Source organism: Myotis daubentonii, chromosome 9 (genome assembly GCF_963259705.1).
Source record: "Myotis daubentonii chromosome 9, mMyoDau2.1, whole genome shotgun sequence".
Classification (NCBI taxonomy): Eukaryota; Metazoa; Chordata; class Mammalia; order Chiroptera; family Vespertilionidae; genus Myotis; species Myotis daubentonii.
Genome location: NC_081848.1, coordinates 69,404,392 through 69,423,260, shown reverse-complemented (window position 1 = coordinate 69,423,260; position 18,869 = coordinate 69,404,392). Strand labels below are relative to the sequence as shown.

At 42.2% G+C, this 18,869-nt stretch overlaps 3 protein-coding genes across 6 annotated transcripts in view; 1 reads left to right on the top strand and 2 right to left on the bottom strand.

Moving 5' to 3' along the window:
- The window catches only part of AMBRA1 (autophagy and beclin 1 regulator 1), a 165,735-nt gene extending 164,184 nt beyond the window's left edge, over positions 1-1,551 (bottom strand). The window contains exon 1 of one of the 2 annotated variants that reach the window (XM_059709499.1): positions 1,332-1,551. The gene's annotated coding sequence lies outside the window, so the exon portion shown is untranslated. Of the gene's footprint in view, positions 1-1,094; positions 1,217-1,331 lie in introns of those variants that run through there. The other variant, XM_059709500.1, reaches the window with a different exon arrangement.
- The window catches only part of F2 (coagulation factor II, thrombin), a 236,153-nt gene that overhangs the window by 136,241 nt on the left and 81,043 nt on the right, over positions 1-18,869 (top strand). The window lies entirely within an intron of this gene.
- Positions 8,661-18,747, bottom strand: HARBI1 (harbinger transposase derived 1). 3 transcript variants are annotated; one of them, XM_059709490.1, is made up of 3 exons: positions 18,643-18,747; positions 17,121-17,933; positions 8,661-9,711 (listed from the first exon to the last, which is right to left on the bottom strand). In XM_059709490.1, the coding sequence occupies exons 2-3, from the start codon at positions 17,788-17,790 to the stop codon at positions 9,332-9,334; spliced, it is 1,050 nt and encodes a 349-aa protein (XP_059565473.1). In that variant the 5' UTR covers positions 17,791-17,933; positions 18,643-18,747; the 3' UTR covers positions 8,661-9,331. The 3 variants fall into 3 exon arrangements, with proteins under 3 accessions (XP_059565473.1, XP_059565474.1, XP_059565475.1); XM_059709491.1 differs by lacking the exon at positions 18,643-18,747 and adding an exon at positions 18,150-18,634; XM_059709492.1 differs by lacking the exon at positions 18,643-18,747 and adding an exon at positions 18,417-18,634.

The following is an 18,869-nucleotide window of genomic DNA, read 5'->3' as shown; positions in this document are numbered from 1 at the left end:
TGGATAAAGGGGCATAGACTTGTATAGTTTCCATCCAAGTATTAGGAATTCAGCCTGTTGTCCCTTAAAACCATTCTCCTACTGATTCTACATCTATGGAAATACTTATTCAACCTAGAATGACCTCTCCACTGATTTGTTTTTTTCAGCAAGGAAATCACACAAATTAGAATCGTGACACTGAATCCAATGAAAATAAAATGAGTAAGAACACTTAGTCCCCAAAGTTTCCAAGTCGGGAGACAAAAGGAAAACTTAAGAGTTCCCAGAATATTAACTTTCAATTTAAATATCTCAATATTTGAATGAGTCCTACATACAATTTTTATAACTCTGGTATATGCAGTAACTAAACCACTACTCAAAAATGACAAAACCATCTGAATAAGAATCCTGGTGTTTCCTTTGGAGTCTTCCTAGAAAGCAAACTCTCTCAGGACAAATAGCTGACTTCAAAATCTTCACCACCACAGCTGAAAGACTTCCACCGAGGAACAGGCAGAGCGGAAGCAAAAATAAGTATTAACAAAATAAAATAACTGAAAAAAGAAGAAAAAAAAAGCAAACTGGACAGCAAACAAAATTTTCTATTAACCAACAGAAACTGTCATTGCTAGTCTCGTGAAAACAATGCAGACTTTGAAAAGCAAAACTAGACAAAAGATAGCATGGTCCCTTTACTTCCGAAGTCTCCAGTGACAGATCTATATTCCTAGGAAGGAGGAACCACAGGTAAACGACAAAGGGCACTTACAGATCTGTCCGGGATACGCGGAGTCACATCCCAGACCTCCGCCTCAGTTTCCCTAACCAAAAAAGGCAAGAACAGGACACTTCGCTCAGAGGAGCCAGAGGACCTAGTTCCATTTCCTACACCTACTCAGGGTCCCTTCGAAGGGCAGTCTCACTGGAGGGTCCCCAAGGCAACTGAGTCACGACCAGGGAGTGTTGCGGGGGGAGGGGGGGGCGGGGGGACGGGGGAGGAGAAAAAGGGGACGATCGAAGCGCGCAAAGCTCTATCCGGTCCTGGAAAGCGATTTCCCCCTACACTGGGGGTGCCACTACCCGCCCTCGACCCAACATCCCGTCCCTACCGAACCACACCGGGGAGCCCCAGCATCTCTCCCTCCTTCCGGCTTCTCCCTCAGCGCTCCGCCGCCTCTCGGACCGCGCCCCCGAACGCAGCCGGGTAGCTCCTCCTCTGGCCGCGTCTCCGCCGCCGACCCGCCCGCCCGCCCACCCACCCGCCGGCGCCAAGGTCTTCCCAACCAGACGGCGGAAGGATGCCGGGCCGGGCCGGGCCGGGCCTCCCAGGCTCCTCCCGGGCCTACCTGCGAGGCGGGCGGGGGCTCGGTTTGCAGTCCAGCGGGTGGACAGAGCCACAAGCAGGAAGAAGAGGCAGGAAGGAAGCAAGGGTCCGCTCTGCTGACCAGCAGGAGAAAGCAGCTTGAGCGCAGGGCCGCGCGAAACAGTCAGCCTTCGACCCGGCACCACCGCCGCTCAGGAGACATCAAGCAAGAAGACGGCGCAAAAGATCACCGATTGCACGAACGTCCCAGACATCAAAGGAGGAGCGCCCGCGCAATCGTACAAGGCAGGGCAGTCGAGCGCCGATAAACATCTCCGCTCCAGTTCAAAGTCCGGCTCCTGTCCAAGGCACAAATAAACAAAACCAGATCGATCGCAAGCCGTGGAGTAACGAAATCTGTATTTCTGCCATTTTCTGTGTCCGTTGCTGGCTAAGTTGTTAGAGAACTGGAGTTTTTCTTGAGAGTGTTGAAGATCAAGTCATATAGCACAATAACACTTGTTTTAACTATAGTTCAGCGACGACCTTTTGGACTCAAAACACTATCCCAATTGAGCAAATTTGACAGTTTTCTCACCGGACAGTGAGGTGAATGAAAGATTATATAGATAGATCTAGATATGTATACATATACATATGACAGAGGCACAGAGAGAAAATGAGAATCCAGACTAAGGAACAAAATGAAAGTCTATTATTGCTTCAGTTTAGCTCCCATAAGCATAGCAAAGAGAAGCTGGGAAAAGTCAGGGTTGTGTCTGTCCTTAAGACAGAAAAACACAAACAAAAACACGTACTGCTTTTCTCTTTTATTTTTTTCCAACAGCCTAGAACCACAGGTATGCTTCTTACATAATGATCAAAAGTCTTTGGGTTCAGAACCTGACGAAATGTGTTGATATTTTCATCCTCACAACAATAGCCTCTTTCTGGTCTCTTAGTAAACAAACTAATATGCTTATCACAAATATGGATTAAGTATATTCTAGGTACAATTCAAGAAATCACATAGTCAGATCAGTATAAATATAGATTACCAAGTATTAGCAATAATACAGTTTATCCCACCCACCCCCCAAGGAGGAAGGAGACTTGGATAATCAAGGTATTATGAGAAGACAAGATTTTTTTTTAATGTATTTTATTGATTTTTTTTTACAGAGAGGAAGGGAGAGGGATAGAGAGTTAAAAACATGGATGAGAGAGAAACATCAATCAGCTGCCTCCTGCACACCCAGCTGCCTCATGCACACCCACTACTTGGGGATGTGCCTGCAACCAAGGTACATGCCCTTGACTGGAATCAAACCTGGGACACTTCAGTCCGCAGGCCGAAGCTCTATCCACTGAGCCAAACCTGTCAGAGGAGAAGACAAGATTTTTTAAAAAATAGTTGCAGCCCTTAGAGTTTATAATCCAATCAAAATGATAGACATTACAACATTAGCTTTATTTATTATTTATTGGTGTTTTATTTTTTCAAATTATAACGTTTATTTAGAAAGTTACAGAGGTTGTAGAAGTGAGCCAGCTGGGCTGCAAAGGCTCAGGAAAAAAGTTACAGAAGCAAAAGAAAGGCCCTTGAAGTTTAGGAGAGAGAAAGGCCAAAATAACATGCCTGGGGGAAGAAGTAGAGGGAAGGGAAAGATGCGGGCGGGCGGGCGGGCAGGCTCTCTGAGGGAAAGCGAGACTACTGTTATTTTTAAAGTCTCCTCCTTTAGGTCCCTGAACATGTTTAAGGGACAACTCATACATACAATGCAGGATGAGACCAGCATCCATAATATGAGGACAAATCACTGGGCTTTTGTTGTCTACCACTGTTTTAGGGGACTTTTAAAATGAGTAAACATTAGCCCAGCTGGTGTAGCTCAGTGGTTGAGGTCGACCTATGAACCCGGTTGTATTCTGAGGTGAAGGCACTTGCCAGGGTTTCGGGCTCCATTCCCAGTGTGTGGGACGTGCAGGAGGCAGCTGATCAATGATTCTCTCTCATCATTGATGTTTCTATCTCTTTCTCCCTTTCCCATCCTCTCTGAAATCAATAAAATATATATATATATTTTTAAATGATTAAACATTATAGCAACATTTATAAAAATCTTTAAAAAAGAATTTAATCATCTGCTTCCAAAACACAGTTTTAATTTGTTCATGTTTCCTTGTAATTTTGGAAATAGCCTACATAATTTTTTAAAGTTTAATTTAAGTAGAAATACAATAGTTTTTCATTGTATCATTTCCCTATTAAAGCTCTTTAATAGTTGTTATTTTTTTAAATATATTTTTTTGATTTCAGAGAGGAAGGGAGAGGGAGAGATAGAAATACCAATGATGAGCCCTAACCAGTTTGGCTCAGTGGATAGAGCATCGGCCTTCGAACTGAAAGGTCCCAGGTTCGATTCCAGTCAAGGGCATGTACCTTGGTTGTGGGCACATCCCCAGTAGAGGGTGTGTAGGAGGCAGCTGATTGATGTTTCTAACTCTCTGTCCCTCTCTCTTCCTCTCTGTAAAAAAATCAATAAAATATATTTTTAAAAAACTCAGTAATTCACTACCTGCATTGTTGATTATTGTATTCTGATAGGATTCTCCTAGGGGAGCCACCCCCATTGAAGGTAAGATAAGGTGAAGGGTGTGGAAAGGAGAAAAAGGGAGGAGATTGATCTTTATCTTGGCTTTGGGCTCTGAGTAACAAATTAGTCCTGAATCTAGGATGAGATAAATGTAGCAGTACCATGAGTCCCCTTATGAGGAAGTGCAGGAAGAAGAGTTAGGCCTCAAGCAGCCAAAATGCTGAGCTAGTTGTAGGTTTTGCAGTTGCAATTCTTTTAATTTATTTTTGTATTTTTTATCTTTCTTTTGTAGCCTGTCTCACAGGTCTGTGGGATAATGTACACACTTTGGACTGGATGATAAAGAGGAGAGAGGCTCTTCCTTCTTTGGAATTATTTACATTGGATATATTTCCAGTGGTGGAATTTATCAATGTATTAAAATGTAGGAATACTCAAGAATGACAAGAAATCAGCCCTTCCATGAAGACAGCTGTATATGTAAGGGGTAGAGAAATAAAAGTCTCAACAGAATGATAGATGCTTAATGTTTTGCTGGGCAAATAAGGAGATTCCTTTCAAACAGACTTTTTCAAATTTACAGTGATTTTAAGGTTTACTTTCTTTTTTTTAAATATATTTGTATTGATTTCAGAGAGGAAGGGAGAGGGAGAGAGATATAGAAACATCAATGATGAGAGAGAATCATTGATCAGTTGCCTCCTGCACACCCCCTAACTGGGGATCTAGCCAGCAACCCGGGTATGTGCCTTGACTGGAATCGAACCCAGGACCCTTCAGTCTGCAGGCTGATGCTCTATCCACTGAGCCAAACCAGCTAGGACTCAAGGTCTACTTTCTTTGCTCCTGGCTTAGTACCCAGAGATCTCATCTCTCATATTTGATTATTACAAAGGGGGATTTTAGATTATAGTCTTACTAGAGGCCTAATGCACAAAATTCGTGCAAGGGACTCGCCCTCGCAGGCCCTTACAGCCCCTCGTAGCCTCAGCCGGCCCACCCAGCCCCGGATTCGTCTGGAAGGTTGTCCAGACAGTCGTCCAGAAGGTCATTCGGAGGTTGTCCTGCTGTTCGGTCTAATCAGCATATTAGCTCTTTATTATATAGGATTAAAAAAAGAAAAAAAGCCCGTTAAGTGAATTGTATGTGGTAAGAAATTAGGGTGTCCCCAGCCTTTAGTTAGTATTTTACCTTTCTTCCTTCCTGTCCATTTTTACAATCAGCAAAGTCTTACTAAATTCTGAGTCTATGATCTCTTATACCCACAATTTCATAAGGTCTGGAAGGGATCTAGAGAGCATGTGCCCTGGGCTCTGAGGACATGTGCTTACAAAATGGTTAAGACTCCTGATTTATTTTCTTGTCTTCCTCCTAAAATCCCTTCCCTTGCCAGAGAAAGTGATTGCTAAGCTCAGTCCTTGCGTTGTTTTCAGTTTGCTTCAGGCATGGCTACAACGGTAGCATGTTAAACACACACACACACACACACACACACACACACACGCGCGCGCGCACACACAATGGTAGCATGTCTATTATCTATTTTATCCTCCCCACCTCCTAAAAGTTTTCACTGTATGACCCCATTAAAATTGTATTGTCTTTTGTCCCCAAATTGGATTAACTTGCTAGAGACCCTTACAATTCAAGGGTCAGGAAAGGAGCTCCCTCCTGTTTAATTCATTTTATTGTTAATCCTCACCTGAGGATATTTTTAAAATATATTTTTTATTGATTTCAAAGAGGAAGAGGAAGGGAGAGAGACATAGAAACATCAATGAAGAAAATCATGGATCTGCTGCCTCCTGCACGCCCCCCACTGGGGTGGAGCCCACAACCCAGTCATGTGCCCTGATCAGGAATCAAACTGTGACCTCCTGGTTCATAGATCATTCAACCACTGAGCCATGCAGGCCAAGCAAGGATATCCTTTCCATTGATTTTTGGAGAGAGTGGCAAAGAGGGAGGGAAGAGGAAGAGAGCGAGAAACATGGATGTGAGAGACACATCCATTGGTTGCCTCCCGCAAGTAATCATCCTGACCCTGCCACCCAGGTATGTGCCCTGTAATGGGAACTGAACCTACAACCCTTTGGTGCATGGATCAATGCTCCAACAACTGAGCAACACTGTTAGGGTTTTTCTTTTCTTTTCTTTTTTTAAAAAATTTTCCCCTATTTTCTGTTCAGTCATTTAAAATATATATATATCCTTATTGATTTCAGAGAGGGAGAGATAGAAACATCACTGAAGAGAGAGAATCATTGATTGACTGCCTCCTGCACGCCCCCTACTGGGGATTGAACCCACAAGTCAGGTATGTGCCCTTGACTGGAATAGAACCTGGGACCCGTCAGTCTGCAGGCTGACGCTCTCCACTGAGCCAAACCAGCTAGGGCTCTGTTCAGTTCATTTTAAACTAGGCATATGCTTATGGTCCCTCTTTTGTATAATTTTGAATTGGTAAACCAGTGATGACCCAATATTGTAGTTTTGCTTTAATATATCTTTGGACTTTGCTGTCTTGAAATATCCAAGGGCAAATCTGGAAAACTCCTATGCTGGCCATATGGTCACCTATGGGAAGATGAGGCTTACGTAAGAGGCAAAATCCTGGACACTTTCCCAAAATTGTAACAGGAAGACACTATAAATCCACAATAAGGGACTCTCCAGGAGACCTCTCAGGCACTTATAAAAAGCCACTATGAGCAAACTCTTGGCAATCTGGAAGTACAGACCCTGATCCCTTCCCTAGATCATTTTGAGGGAAATTTAACTATGAACTGAAAAAAAAATTCCTGGCTTGTAAAAATCCAGGTTGAAAGGAGATTAAAGGAATATATTTGAACAGTTACTCTGTAGAATTATTGGGAAATAAAATGCTCCCAGGGAAAAACACTGACAGCCAATGTTCAGTCAGTTCAGCACTTAGAAATGATCTTTGGTATGTAAGTCAGACTTGAAATTGCTTTTGAAATCTCTCCAAAACTGTCTTTCCCACTCAGACTTCATGTCACCATCTAGTGAGTTGTGAAAACTCCAATTTTTCTTTAATGTCGTTTTTTAAAGCTAAAATGCTAGGCCCTTTCCAAGACACACTCCACCTTGCCACTTATGATACACGGGTGGCAATAACCCTTTCCTCGTGCAATACCCATAATAGAACCAAAATTTTATAGGGAAATATGTCCATCTCAGGAAACTTGGAAAGACTATGAATATTAAAATATTGCCTTATGAAGAAAACAAAGCAAGCGTGGTTCAGAGGTTAAACTTTACAAAGAAAAAAATATAATAGGGCACCTCTATTGCACAATAAGTAGAGCTGAAGTTTACAGTCACCTCTTTGTTGTCCACTCCCATCTCAAAGACTTCATTGTACATATTAAGCTCACCCTTCTGCCAAATGCATCTACTTTTTTTTTTTTTGAACCTACTCTTTTACTCTTTATAGAGTAGGATGATGATGGAAAATAAAATTTGGAGTAGAAATAAACAGCAGATAATAAACCATAATTGTTTTTAATCTTGAGGATGAGTCACCCTCAATTTATTTCCAAATTTCTCTGTCATCAGCTGTTCATTTCTTTACTTTGAATATCACCAGATTAACACTGCCAAAGGCAGGTAGGAAATTATCCAAGAAGACAAATCAGAGGCATCACACAGTGAGTGGATGAAAAACTGGGAATGAGATAATCCTCAGGAAAGTCTCCTTTTTTGTTCTAGTGAAGCCACAATGTGTGAACTTAATTTACATTTTCATTATTCCAATCAGTGTTTTTTTATATCAGTATAATTTCTGCCCATCACTTTGTACATACGATATTCAAATAGGTCTAACTTCAAAATTACTAGTAATTTCAAATTAAGAAATTATATTCTTTTTACCTCTCCTTTTTAATACTTTCATATGCTTTCCTTAAATCTTCCTTTGGTACAAGGAATTTCAAGGCTGAATGGTCAAACAGACATTCTAATATCACAATCATAAGAAATGTGATTGATCTGTGAACCTGGGTGATTCTCCTCTGTCCATCAGTTTATTTATTTATGTTTCCTTTTTTGTTAATCCTCACCTGATATTTTTTCATTGATTTTTAGGGAGAGGGGAGAGAGAGACATTCCTTGGTTGCCTCCTGCATGAGCTTTGACCATGGCCAGGGCTGGGGAGGAGCCTGCAACCAAGGTTCATACCCTTGACTGAAATCGAACCTGGGATCTTTCGGTCTGCAGGCCAAGGCTCTATCCACTGAGCCAAACTGGCTAGGGCTGTCCATCAATTTATCAGGGTGTTCAGTTCTCCTGTAAAGTGTAAGCTTACTATTTTACCTATATTTGACTTGTCTTCCTTAAGCTAATTAGGTTCTTAAACCCATTTAGCCTCTAACTCCTACTCAGGGTTGGAAAATGGAGATTGGAGTCCAGATGTTCTCCCTAGGACCTAGGTCCAAGTAACAGGCCAATTATTGCAGGAAGACTAAAGATAGAGGTTTCAGACTGTCCCTAACTTCTTTTTTGATTTGTTTGTTTTTAAATATGTTTATTGATTTCCGAGAGGAAGAGGGAGGGAGAGATAGAAACATCAATGATGAGAGAGAACCGCAAACCGTGATCTCCTGGTTCACAGGTCAACGCTCAACCACTGAGCCATGCCAGTTGGGCTGTTTGTTTTTGTTTTTCTCCTTTCCTAACATCTTCTTAAATATACAAGGTTGCAAACGCAGATTAGCAGACATTTACCTGTCCCAAGACCATTCTCGAACTTAAAATTACTTTAAAAAAATGTTTTTATTGATTTTAGAGAGAGAGGGAGTGGGAGAGATAGAAACATCAATGATGAGAGAGAATCATTGATTGGCTGCCTCCTGCACACTCTCTACTGGGAATAGAGCCCACGACCTGACCAGAAACTAACTGTAACTTCCTGGTTTGTGGATTGATGCTCAACCACTGAGCCACACCAGCCACTTGCCTCAAATTATGCCTATCTAGGCAGCAAAGTAGAAAAGCTAAAATGCCACCCAAATAATTCAGGACAAATAAATATTATTTTCATTTGAAATCTCCAGATAATGGAAACAAAAAGAAAGTGTTCTGGCTAGATGCCATTTTCTCCTTTGCTTTGATGTTGTAGGCACAATCATAAATGTCCGCGACCAGTGAGCTTTTCAAATAACTGAGGCTCAACCTGGAGTTCAATGCATACTACGGAAGTGTTGTCCTGATTTTTTGTTTAGCTAATATTAATAGAAATACAAATGAATCAAAATATTCTGGTATAGCCCCAACTCTTCTAAAAAACATGCAGATTAAATGTCAGTTTGTGGCAAGTGTCCACACTCAGTCATGCTAGATGATGGAACTGTGTAGTGTCTGGTGAGGGAGAAAGTTTGTCACAGCTCCTTCTGGAAAGTTTCCCTCTTCCTCCCCACCTTTCACATTAGCTAAAATGAGTGAATATCAGCTCTTGACGGATCCGGTCAGCCTCTAGGTCCAGGGACTCCATGTGCTCATACTCTTCCTCGGGAGGTTGTTCCATGGGTCCTGTCATTGGAGAGGACCAAATATCCATCCCATGCTCCAAGGAGATGTTGTGGAGGACACAACACGCTAAGATGATATGGCTGGACTTCTCTGGTGAGTACTGTAGTGCCCCCTTGGACCCATCCAGGCAGCGGAATCGGGAGCAGAGTGTTCGGAAAGTCTTCTCAATCACACTGTGAGTTGCAGAATGGGCCATATTATAGCGATATTCAGCTGGAGTCTCATGAATGTGAAGTGGTGTCATAAGCCAGGTACGGAGAAAGAAGGAACTGTCACCTGTGGGGAAGGCCCAAAGAAATCATAAATGATCATAGTTGGAATACAAACAAAAAGGAAAATCCAGGAACATATACAGAGAATGGACAACAGCCTCTGGACCTAAAGCAGAACAGAAAAACCAAGAGGAAAATGCCCTGGTAAAGAGAAGGCATGCCAGAGTCACAAGCAGGTAGACACGAGTCTTAGCTGGGAATATCTTTGGTTAAAACCAACAGAGAAAAAGGCTGACAGCTAAAGAAAGCCAAATCTAAAAAAATGTAGGAAGGAGGTGAAGGCACTGGAGCAAATAAAATTCCTGATAATAAAAAGTTAGTAAAAACTGGAGAGCATTATGCTAAGTGAAATAAGCCAGTCAATGAAAGAAAAATACCACATGATCTCACTCATTTATGGATAATAAAGACCATTATAAATTGATGAAAAAAAAATAGATACAGAGGCAGAGCAGCATCGAACAGACTGTCAAACTACAGTGGGAAGGCCGGGGAGGGTTGGTGGTGGGGGGTAAGCGATCAACCGAAGGACTTGTATGCATGCATATAAGCATAACCAATGGACACAAGACACTGGGGGGTAGGGGAGGCCGGGGAAAGTCAAGCGGGGGGGGGGGGGGGGAGAGGAGACATATGTAATACTCTTTGTAATACTTTAAGCAATAAAACAAAATTTAAAAAAAGTTAGTAAAAACTATCACATAGCAAACCAATCTTCAAAATCTCTAAAGAGCTAACATGCAAGAGAGATAAAGAGAATTCTGCCACAAGATCTCAAAGCACTTGATCTCAAAAAAATTTCTAAATTTTACCATTAAAATGTCAGGTCTGAATGTACTACCTAGGGATTTCAGAATATTTCATAATAATTCATCCTGCTAAGAATAAAAGTCCCAGCATCTGTGGTAGAGACCACAACTTAGATGTCCTGTCTTCCTACATTTCCTTGTAACAGAGGAACTCGTAGAACTTCACATTAACAAGTAGAGCATAAATATAATGATGCAAATAATAACAGTGATGAAGAAATAAAACCAGAAGTCAATTAAAATAATGTACAGGAAGCATTTCCCTTAGGTAACCTATCAAATGATCTTGGGAAGTGCTAAAAATAAAACAAAAAGTGGGATGCAATGTCCTAACACAACAGTACAATGTTTCTATAGTGTTTAATTGTCCTGACTCATTACATCTGGCAGATGAAATGTCTCACAGAAGCACAACCACTTATAAATCTGAGACAAACAGGCCCTAGGTGTACCAACTTGCATAATTGCTGTTCCTGACTCACCATTAATTTCAGTAAATAGTTATAGAGAGTACTAGGCACTGTTCCAAAATATATAGTATACCTTTCTTTTAGGAGCTTACATTTCTAAGAACTGGATTAACTTTGCTTTTAAAAATACTTTTTGTGCCCTGGCCAGGTAGCTCAGTTGGTTAGAGCATCATCCCGATACCCCAAGGTTGCAGGTTCCATGGTCAGGGCATGTACAAGAATCAACCAATGAACACATGAATAAGAACAATAAATTGATGTTCCTCTCTCCCTCTCTCTCTCTGTCATTAATCAAATATTTTTTTAAAACAAAATATTTTTGTAATGAAAAAAATGTTATCCTATATAATAAAAGGGTAATATGCAAATTGACCGAATAGCAGAATGACTGGTCACTATGACGTGCACTGACCACCAGGGGGCAGATGATCAACGCAGGAACTGCCCCCAGCCCCTGACCAGTGATGGAGGGGGTGGGGCCAGCAGTGGGTGGTGCCAGGTCAGCCAAGGCAGGTGCCAGTGGGGGCCCTCCAATCGCCCCGCCGGTTGCCCCACAGATGGGTCCTGATCACCAGCCAGGCCTAGGGATCCTACCCGTGCACAAATTTCATGCACCAGGCCTCTAGTGATGTAAATAATAATGAAATAATACCTATGATTCACTGAATACCTATTATGTACTCAATGAGTCATAGGCACTCTGCTGGGCAATTTTGAAAATATTATCTCTTGTTATCCAATCCCAAGTCTTCTAGGTTAGATATTATTGAACTCATTTCACAAATGAAAAGATCAAAATATATGTCAGCTATCCTTTGATATGTCAGGCAAAAGAAGGGGAAGAAGCTAGTCACTAATGATATTGTCAGACTCAGAGTCACTAAAACAATAGTGTAATGCTGTGAAAGAGAATAAGATAAACATTTAAGATGAATGCTAAAGCACAGAGGTACTAAGTGATATTTGAAAAATGTTTCTGTAAGAAACAATATGAGCCTTACATGGGGAGACCTTCAGCACAAACTAGTTAACAAAGACTTTTTATAAAATGCTTGATGGTCATTAACTGATTATAATCCCAGTACCAATGGAAGATAGACACTCAGGAGGAGATTAGGATCAGAGTTGCTAAACCAGCCGTCTGTTCTATCCGGCCTGCGGAGCCGAAAGAGCGGAGGGTTCTCTTGCTCTCCCCTCCGCTCCTTCACCAGCAGCCGTGTTAACATGGCAACGTCGGGAAACATAGCCGCAGCTCCTTCTTCTGAGTCCAGTTTAAGAACCCATTGTGGCCTTCGAGTCAAAAAGTTTGCCCACCCCTGTGCTAAACAGATTACAACTGCTTACCTGATCAGTCATTTACAAGACATTCGGGCATAATTTACCAAAGCTGCTTAACACCAAAGCTGAAGAAAGAAGAACTCAGGCTGACTTGTTTGCAGGAACACATTCATGTAGAAAAGGGGAGTTAAGTAATACACTCTGAAGGGACATATGAGAATGAGGACATGAAGGGATAACACCTACACTTAAAATATGCTAAAAAGTAACACCCCAGAAAACAAAGGAGAATCACAGCTCATTCTAGATTTGGCAAATCTAGAGCTATTTTATAAATCTGATGTTGTTAAGATACAATCAGCCAGCCATCTTCTCTCTCTCTCTCTCTTTTTTTTTTTAACACCTGTCATTCCTCATAATCTTGCCAAACTACCCCTATATTACTCTATTGTCCACATATCCTCTAGATCAGGGGTGGGCAAACTTTTTGACTCGAGGGCCACAATGGGTTCTTAAACTGGACAGGAGGGCTGGAACAAAAGCATGGACGGAGTGTTTGTGTGAAATAATATATATTCAAAGTAAACATCATTACATAAAAGGGTCCGGTCTTTTTTTTTTTTTTTACTTTTATTCATTTCAAACGGGCCGGATCCGGCCCGCAGGCCGTAGTTTGCCCACGGCTGCTCTAGATGCCAGTGTTTTCCAAACCTATCTGTTTGTATAACCCATGGTTGGCAAACTGCGGCTCACGAGCCACATGCGGCTCTTTGGCCCCTTGAGTGTGGCTCTTCCTAAGCCTTAGAAGTACCCTAATTAAGTTAATAACAATGTACCTACCTATGTAGTTTAAGTTTAAAAAATTTGGCTCTCAAAAGAAATTTCAATCGTTGTGCTGTTGATATTTGGCTCTGTTGACTAATGAGTTTGCCGACCACTGGTATAAACCATTTAGGGCACCTGTTAAAAATGGATGTCTAGTCCTAGGCCGGTGTGCTCAATGGTTAGAGTGTCAGCCAAACACCAAAAGGTCGAAGGTTCCATCCCTTTGGTCTGGGTGCATGTGGGAGGCAACCAGCCGATGTGTCTCTCTCACATCGATGTTTCTCTCTTTTTCTCCCCCTTCCTTCCTCCCTTTTACTCTCTCTGAAAAGCAAGGGAAAAAGAATATCCTCAGGTGAGGATTAAAAAAGAAAGGGTGTCTAGATTCTTTCCTTGAAGATTTTTATTGTTGTACCTGGCTTATGGCACCTCTTCACATCCTCACCAGGCCAGGGATCCAGCCTGCAACTGAGGTATGTGCCCTTGACCAGAATCAAACCCATGACTCTTCAGTCTGTAGGCTGATGCTCTAGCCCAGTGGTTCTCAACCTTCCTAATGCCGCGACCCTTTAATACAGTTCCTCACGTTGTGGTGACCCCCAATTTCATTGTTACAAATTGAACATAATTAAAGCATAGTGATTATTCACAAACACAGTATGTAATTATATATGTGTTTTCCGATGGTCTTAGGCGACCCCTGTGAAAGGGCCGTTCGACCCCCAAAGGGGTCGCGACCCACAGGTTGAGAACCGCTGCTCTAGCCACTGAGAAAACTGGCTAGGGCCTTGAAGATTCTTATTTCCAAAATTTAAAGTGGAGCTAAGTGATATACATTTTCAATAAATTCCGAGATGACTCTTTCAATCTGGAAAATTTGAGAAACACTATACTAGTTCAAGAGTCTTCAAACTAGTTTTCCTGTTAGAGCTCATGGAGGCTTTCCAAAGGGTATGTGTATAGTACTAAGGGAATAAATTTCCATACGAGTCTGCTTTCCCCATCCTTAGCGCCTAGCATGTGGCCTGGTACCAAAACTGGTCTTCATTTGTTAAATGCTATTGCAGTATCCATCTCTCCCACTTCCACTCCTCCTATTAAGAGAGGAATCGGACAAGTATATAAAAATTTGTCAGAGTTTTTACTTATTTTCAACTTTCCTGTAAACGTCTTGAAAAACTACTATGAAGCCATAATTCCAGATCAATCTGGGGTACCAAGGTGTGAAGGGAAAGAAAATCAATAATCCCTATATAACCTTGAAGCCCTTAAGAAAAGGAGTATTTGCCAAATAGACTAACTCCTCATATAATCCAGTTTGAAAACTTAAACACAGTGACTTAAATCATCTGTGCCTTAATTTCCTCATCTGTAAAAATGTTAATATTAGAATTTACTCCTTATGAGTTGTTATAAGGATTAAGTAAGCTAATCGAATTCAAAGTGCTTACAAAATTGCCTGACAAATTCTAAATGCTCAGTAAATTTTAGCTGGCTTTATAATTAGGATACCAAAGTGAATTAATAAGAATAAGCTTAGGACCCAAGAACTCCCATAACTATGGAAGAAGTAGCTAAATGAGACACTTGCAATACAGACTTTCCTTCACTTCTTGGTGTGAGCTGTATAAAATTTGAAAGTTAAAAGTTGGCACACGGGGATTAAGATAAAGGTCCAATAAAGAGAAGGTTGTACACTCATGGCAAATGGTATGCGGAATCAACAACTCAAGAAAAATCATGGAAGTTCCAAGGTGTTACACATGGCACCCTGGAAGCTCTAAACCAATCAGTGTGACAGTCTCTTCACATTTGGAACATGAGAGGTTTCTCTTTTATGAACCAGTAATCACATTATCTGCACTGTACATTAAAGAGAAGTAAGTTTATTACATGCTAATCACTGTTATAAACATGTACAGTGCAGATATGATTGATGGTTTTGAAATAAAGGTTTTCCAATCCTAATATATCTTATCATCTCTCACATAATATGTCGCATTAAGATAATCCTTGTCTTGTTGCTCACATCAGAGTAGTACTATTTTGTTGTTGTTAATCCTCACCTGAGGATATTTTTCCATTGATTGTTAGAGAGAGTGGAAGGGAGAGGAAGAGAGAGAAACACTGATGTGAGAGAGATGTATCGATTGGTTGCCTCCTGCATGCACCTCAATCAGAGCCCGGTAACCTGAAACCAAGGTACGTGCCCTTGACTGGAATTGAACCCAGGACCCTTCAGTCCGTGGTCCGATGCTCTATCCACTGACCCAAACTGGCTAGAGACAGAGTAGTACTTTAAAACCAATCAGCCACTCTGCTCAGTATGGCAAAGTTGGTAGGGTGTCATTCTGTGCACCTAAGTGTTACCGGTTCGATTCCTGGTCATGATGCATGGCCTCGTTGCAGGCTAGGATCCCTGGTGGGGCGTACAAGAGGTAGCCGATGATGTTTCGCTCTTCGATCCTGTTTCTCTCTCCCTCTCCCTTCCTCTCTAAAAATCAATAAAAATACTAGAAAAATAAAATAAAAACCAACCAACCACTAAGCTGCCAGGCTCAAGGCTTTTATCACTGTTAACTAACAGTATCACTCACAGCTGTACGGTCACTTCAGTTTGCACTGCTCAGTATTGAATGTGTCCCTGTTCTACTCATATCATTATGCAAGGCTTTCCAATGACACCTGAGCAGATCTGTGAAGTTCCTATAACAACTATGTAAGTGTACTGTCTACTAGAATTTTCATATAGTGACAATCACCAATGGCAAAAATAATATATTTGTACAATACTTTATGGTGAACGTTCATATATATATTGCCTAATTCTAACAATAGGCATTACTGTTGTTGGCATTATTTTCACCGTGTTACAGATAATAAAAACTAAGGCTCAATTGTATGGCTATTTAACAAATCTATAGTGATAAGTATTTTGGCTGCATTTAAGGGACTGTTTTTGTAGGCTTGTTGTTTGCAACTATAAAGCCCTATTGTGCCCAAACCAGTTTGGCTCAGTGGATAAAGCATCCGCCTATGGATTGAAGGGTCCCAGGTTCGATTCCGGTCAAGGGCACGTACCTTGGTTGTGGGCACATCCTCAGTAGGGAGCCTGCAGGAGGCAGCTAATTGGTGTTTCTCTCTCATTGATGTTTCTAACTCTCTATCCTTCTCCTCTCAGTAAAAAAATCAATAAAAAATATATTTTTAAAAAACCTTATTGCAAGGCAAGTTCTTGTATGTCATTTTATTTTACACCATCCATGTCCATGTTTATGAACACGTACGACCATGTAAACCCAAGAAGTAGAAGATGATCTGGGTCAAATACTATGCTTTTAAAACTTTAATACATGCCTTTTAAATTTTGGTTTTTAAAAAAATCCTCACAGGAGAATATTTTTTCTTTCTTTTTTTTTTTTTTTAAATGAAGTGAAGTGTCATTTGCATCAGCCATGTTTTTTTTAAAATATATATTTTATTGATTTTTTTACAGAGAGGAATGGAGAGGGATAGAGTTAGAAACGTCGATCAGCTGCCTCCTGCACATCTCCCACTGGGGATGTGCCCACAACCAAGGTACATGCCCTTGACCGGAATCGAACCTGGGACCTTTCAGTCCACAGGCCGACGCTCTATCCACTGAGCCAAACCAGTTAGGGTGGGGATATTTTCATTAATAGAGAAGGGAAGACAGAGAGAGAGAGAGAGAGAGAGAGAGAGAGAGAGAGAGAGAGAGAGAAACATCAATCGATTGCCTCTGGAACTTACCTTGTATACCCTGACCAGGAAACGAACCTAGGACTTTTCCGTGTACTGGACAATGCTCCTACCGACAGAGCCATACTGGCCAGGGCTAAAAGATGATTTTTAAAAAATTAAGGCTCAAAGGGTTTTTAGGCTCAAAGAGTTTTTAGCTGAGGTCTCCAAAAAAGGACAGAACAGAGACTCAAATCTATAGACTCCCATATTTCATTTACTCTGCTACATAATCCTATGGCTACAACATTAAGCATGTCCACTTGCAAACTTACCAAGCAGCCAGCTATCTTTGTGCATTCCGGCTTCAAACTGACTACTGAGAGAAGACTGCTGCAGCACAGCATAGTCCTGCAGGCTGCCTGGCCAGTTTGTTTCCACCGTCATTAGTGCCCCTCTGAGGTCACACACCATCAGGCAGTTTAAAGAATGCAGACCTTTGCGGTTCACATAGGAGAGGTCTTCAGCATTTGGTGCCTTGATTGCCACATGGATACAGTCAACCACGCCTATGACCCCTGGCATCCCAGCCAACCCGTAGAATTCATCCTTCAGAGCCTGAATGGAGGCTTCATCAGCGGGAAAGCGAATGAACTGTGAGGCTCTTTCCACAAGCGCTTCGGTGACATTGGCAACACATCGACTCATAGATGCCTGACTGATTCCTATAGCATCTCCCATCCGAGTCTGGAAGGAGCCTGAAGTATAGAAGCCCAGTGCTGCAAGGATCTGTGTCTCTGGGCTAATAGCCCTGGATCTCTGAGTAGGTCTAGAAAGACTCGCTCCCAAGAGCTCCACCAAGTAATAAATGAACTGCCGAGGAAACCCATACATGGACATCAAGTAGTCATCAGTCACATCATCCAACTTAAAACGGTCCAATGTCCGGTGGCCTCGGCCATACAGTAAGAGGTCGCAATCAAGCACTGTTATAGGTATAGCCATGGTACATGTAAGTGTTGACTCTCTTTTCCACGGCTATTTTTCCCCGAATTCTTCCCAGTGAAGACCTTGGTGCAAGAAGGTATTTAAAGAAGTGTCAACAGCTAACCATCAGTTAAATGGCTCTGGCATTTATAATCTTCTCTCTGTAAAGGTTAAAAGAAAGAAAAAACGACAACACCACACACATTAGAAACCTACCAAAGACTTTAAAGTGAGTCTAAAGTTACAATAACTCCTTTTCTCAAATGTCTATGTTGTTCCAGCAAAAGGTGCTCTACTTGTAACTCTGGGGTTTTCTCCACTAACTCACGGCTGCATGATAGTCTCTGTTTTGATTTCAAGGATAATGGGAGTTGTACCTTGGCGGCTTATTTTCTCCCTGGCATTTGAACTGAGAAGAGCAAGAGATTAATGGAGGTGATGGCATCATTATCCACGAGGTAAAAGAGGTCTGCTCCTAACTATTCAGGCCACGAAGGAGCTGACGTAAGGGCAAGGGATTCGTCACGGCGGGTTTCTTTACCCAAAGCTCTCTGGCTCCCCCTGAGAAGCACGGGACAGAAGAGGGTGATGGTGGTGCTCAAACCAGTCTAACAAGGGAGAAGGCGGGGAGGAAAACCACTCACGACCCGGGCTGATGGAGGTGGGTCGTGTGCTCTAACAATCGCGAGGCTGAGGGGCTAGGAAGTAGAGAGGCCCCAACAAGTTAGAAAGAAGGTGCGGAAGAAGGCGCCGAGAGAGCTAGGGGTTGGGAGTCGACTGCGTCGCTTTGAAGAGGCGCCTTAAATACGGAATATCCCGTAAATCGGAGTGCGTCGGCCACTCAAAGTCAGCTAAAAGTCTGTCACCCACCTCTCGGAGGCTGCCAGGACACCAGGCACACTCCGCTCCCACCCCACCTGCTCCCGCCCTCCTCCGGAACCGGCAGTCGCGCACGATCCGCCACGCTGCTCAGCATAGGCACCGCCCCCTCCGCGTCAGCGTTCGCCCCACGCCGCGTCCTCGCTGGTCCCTGCCGCAGTGACTTGCGATTCGGCCCTGCACATTCCTCACGCGGCCTAAATGTTCTAGCTCTTTCA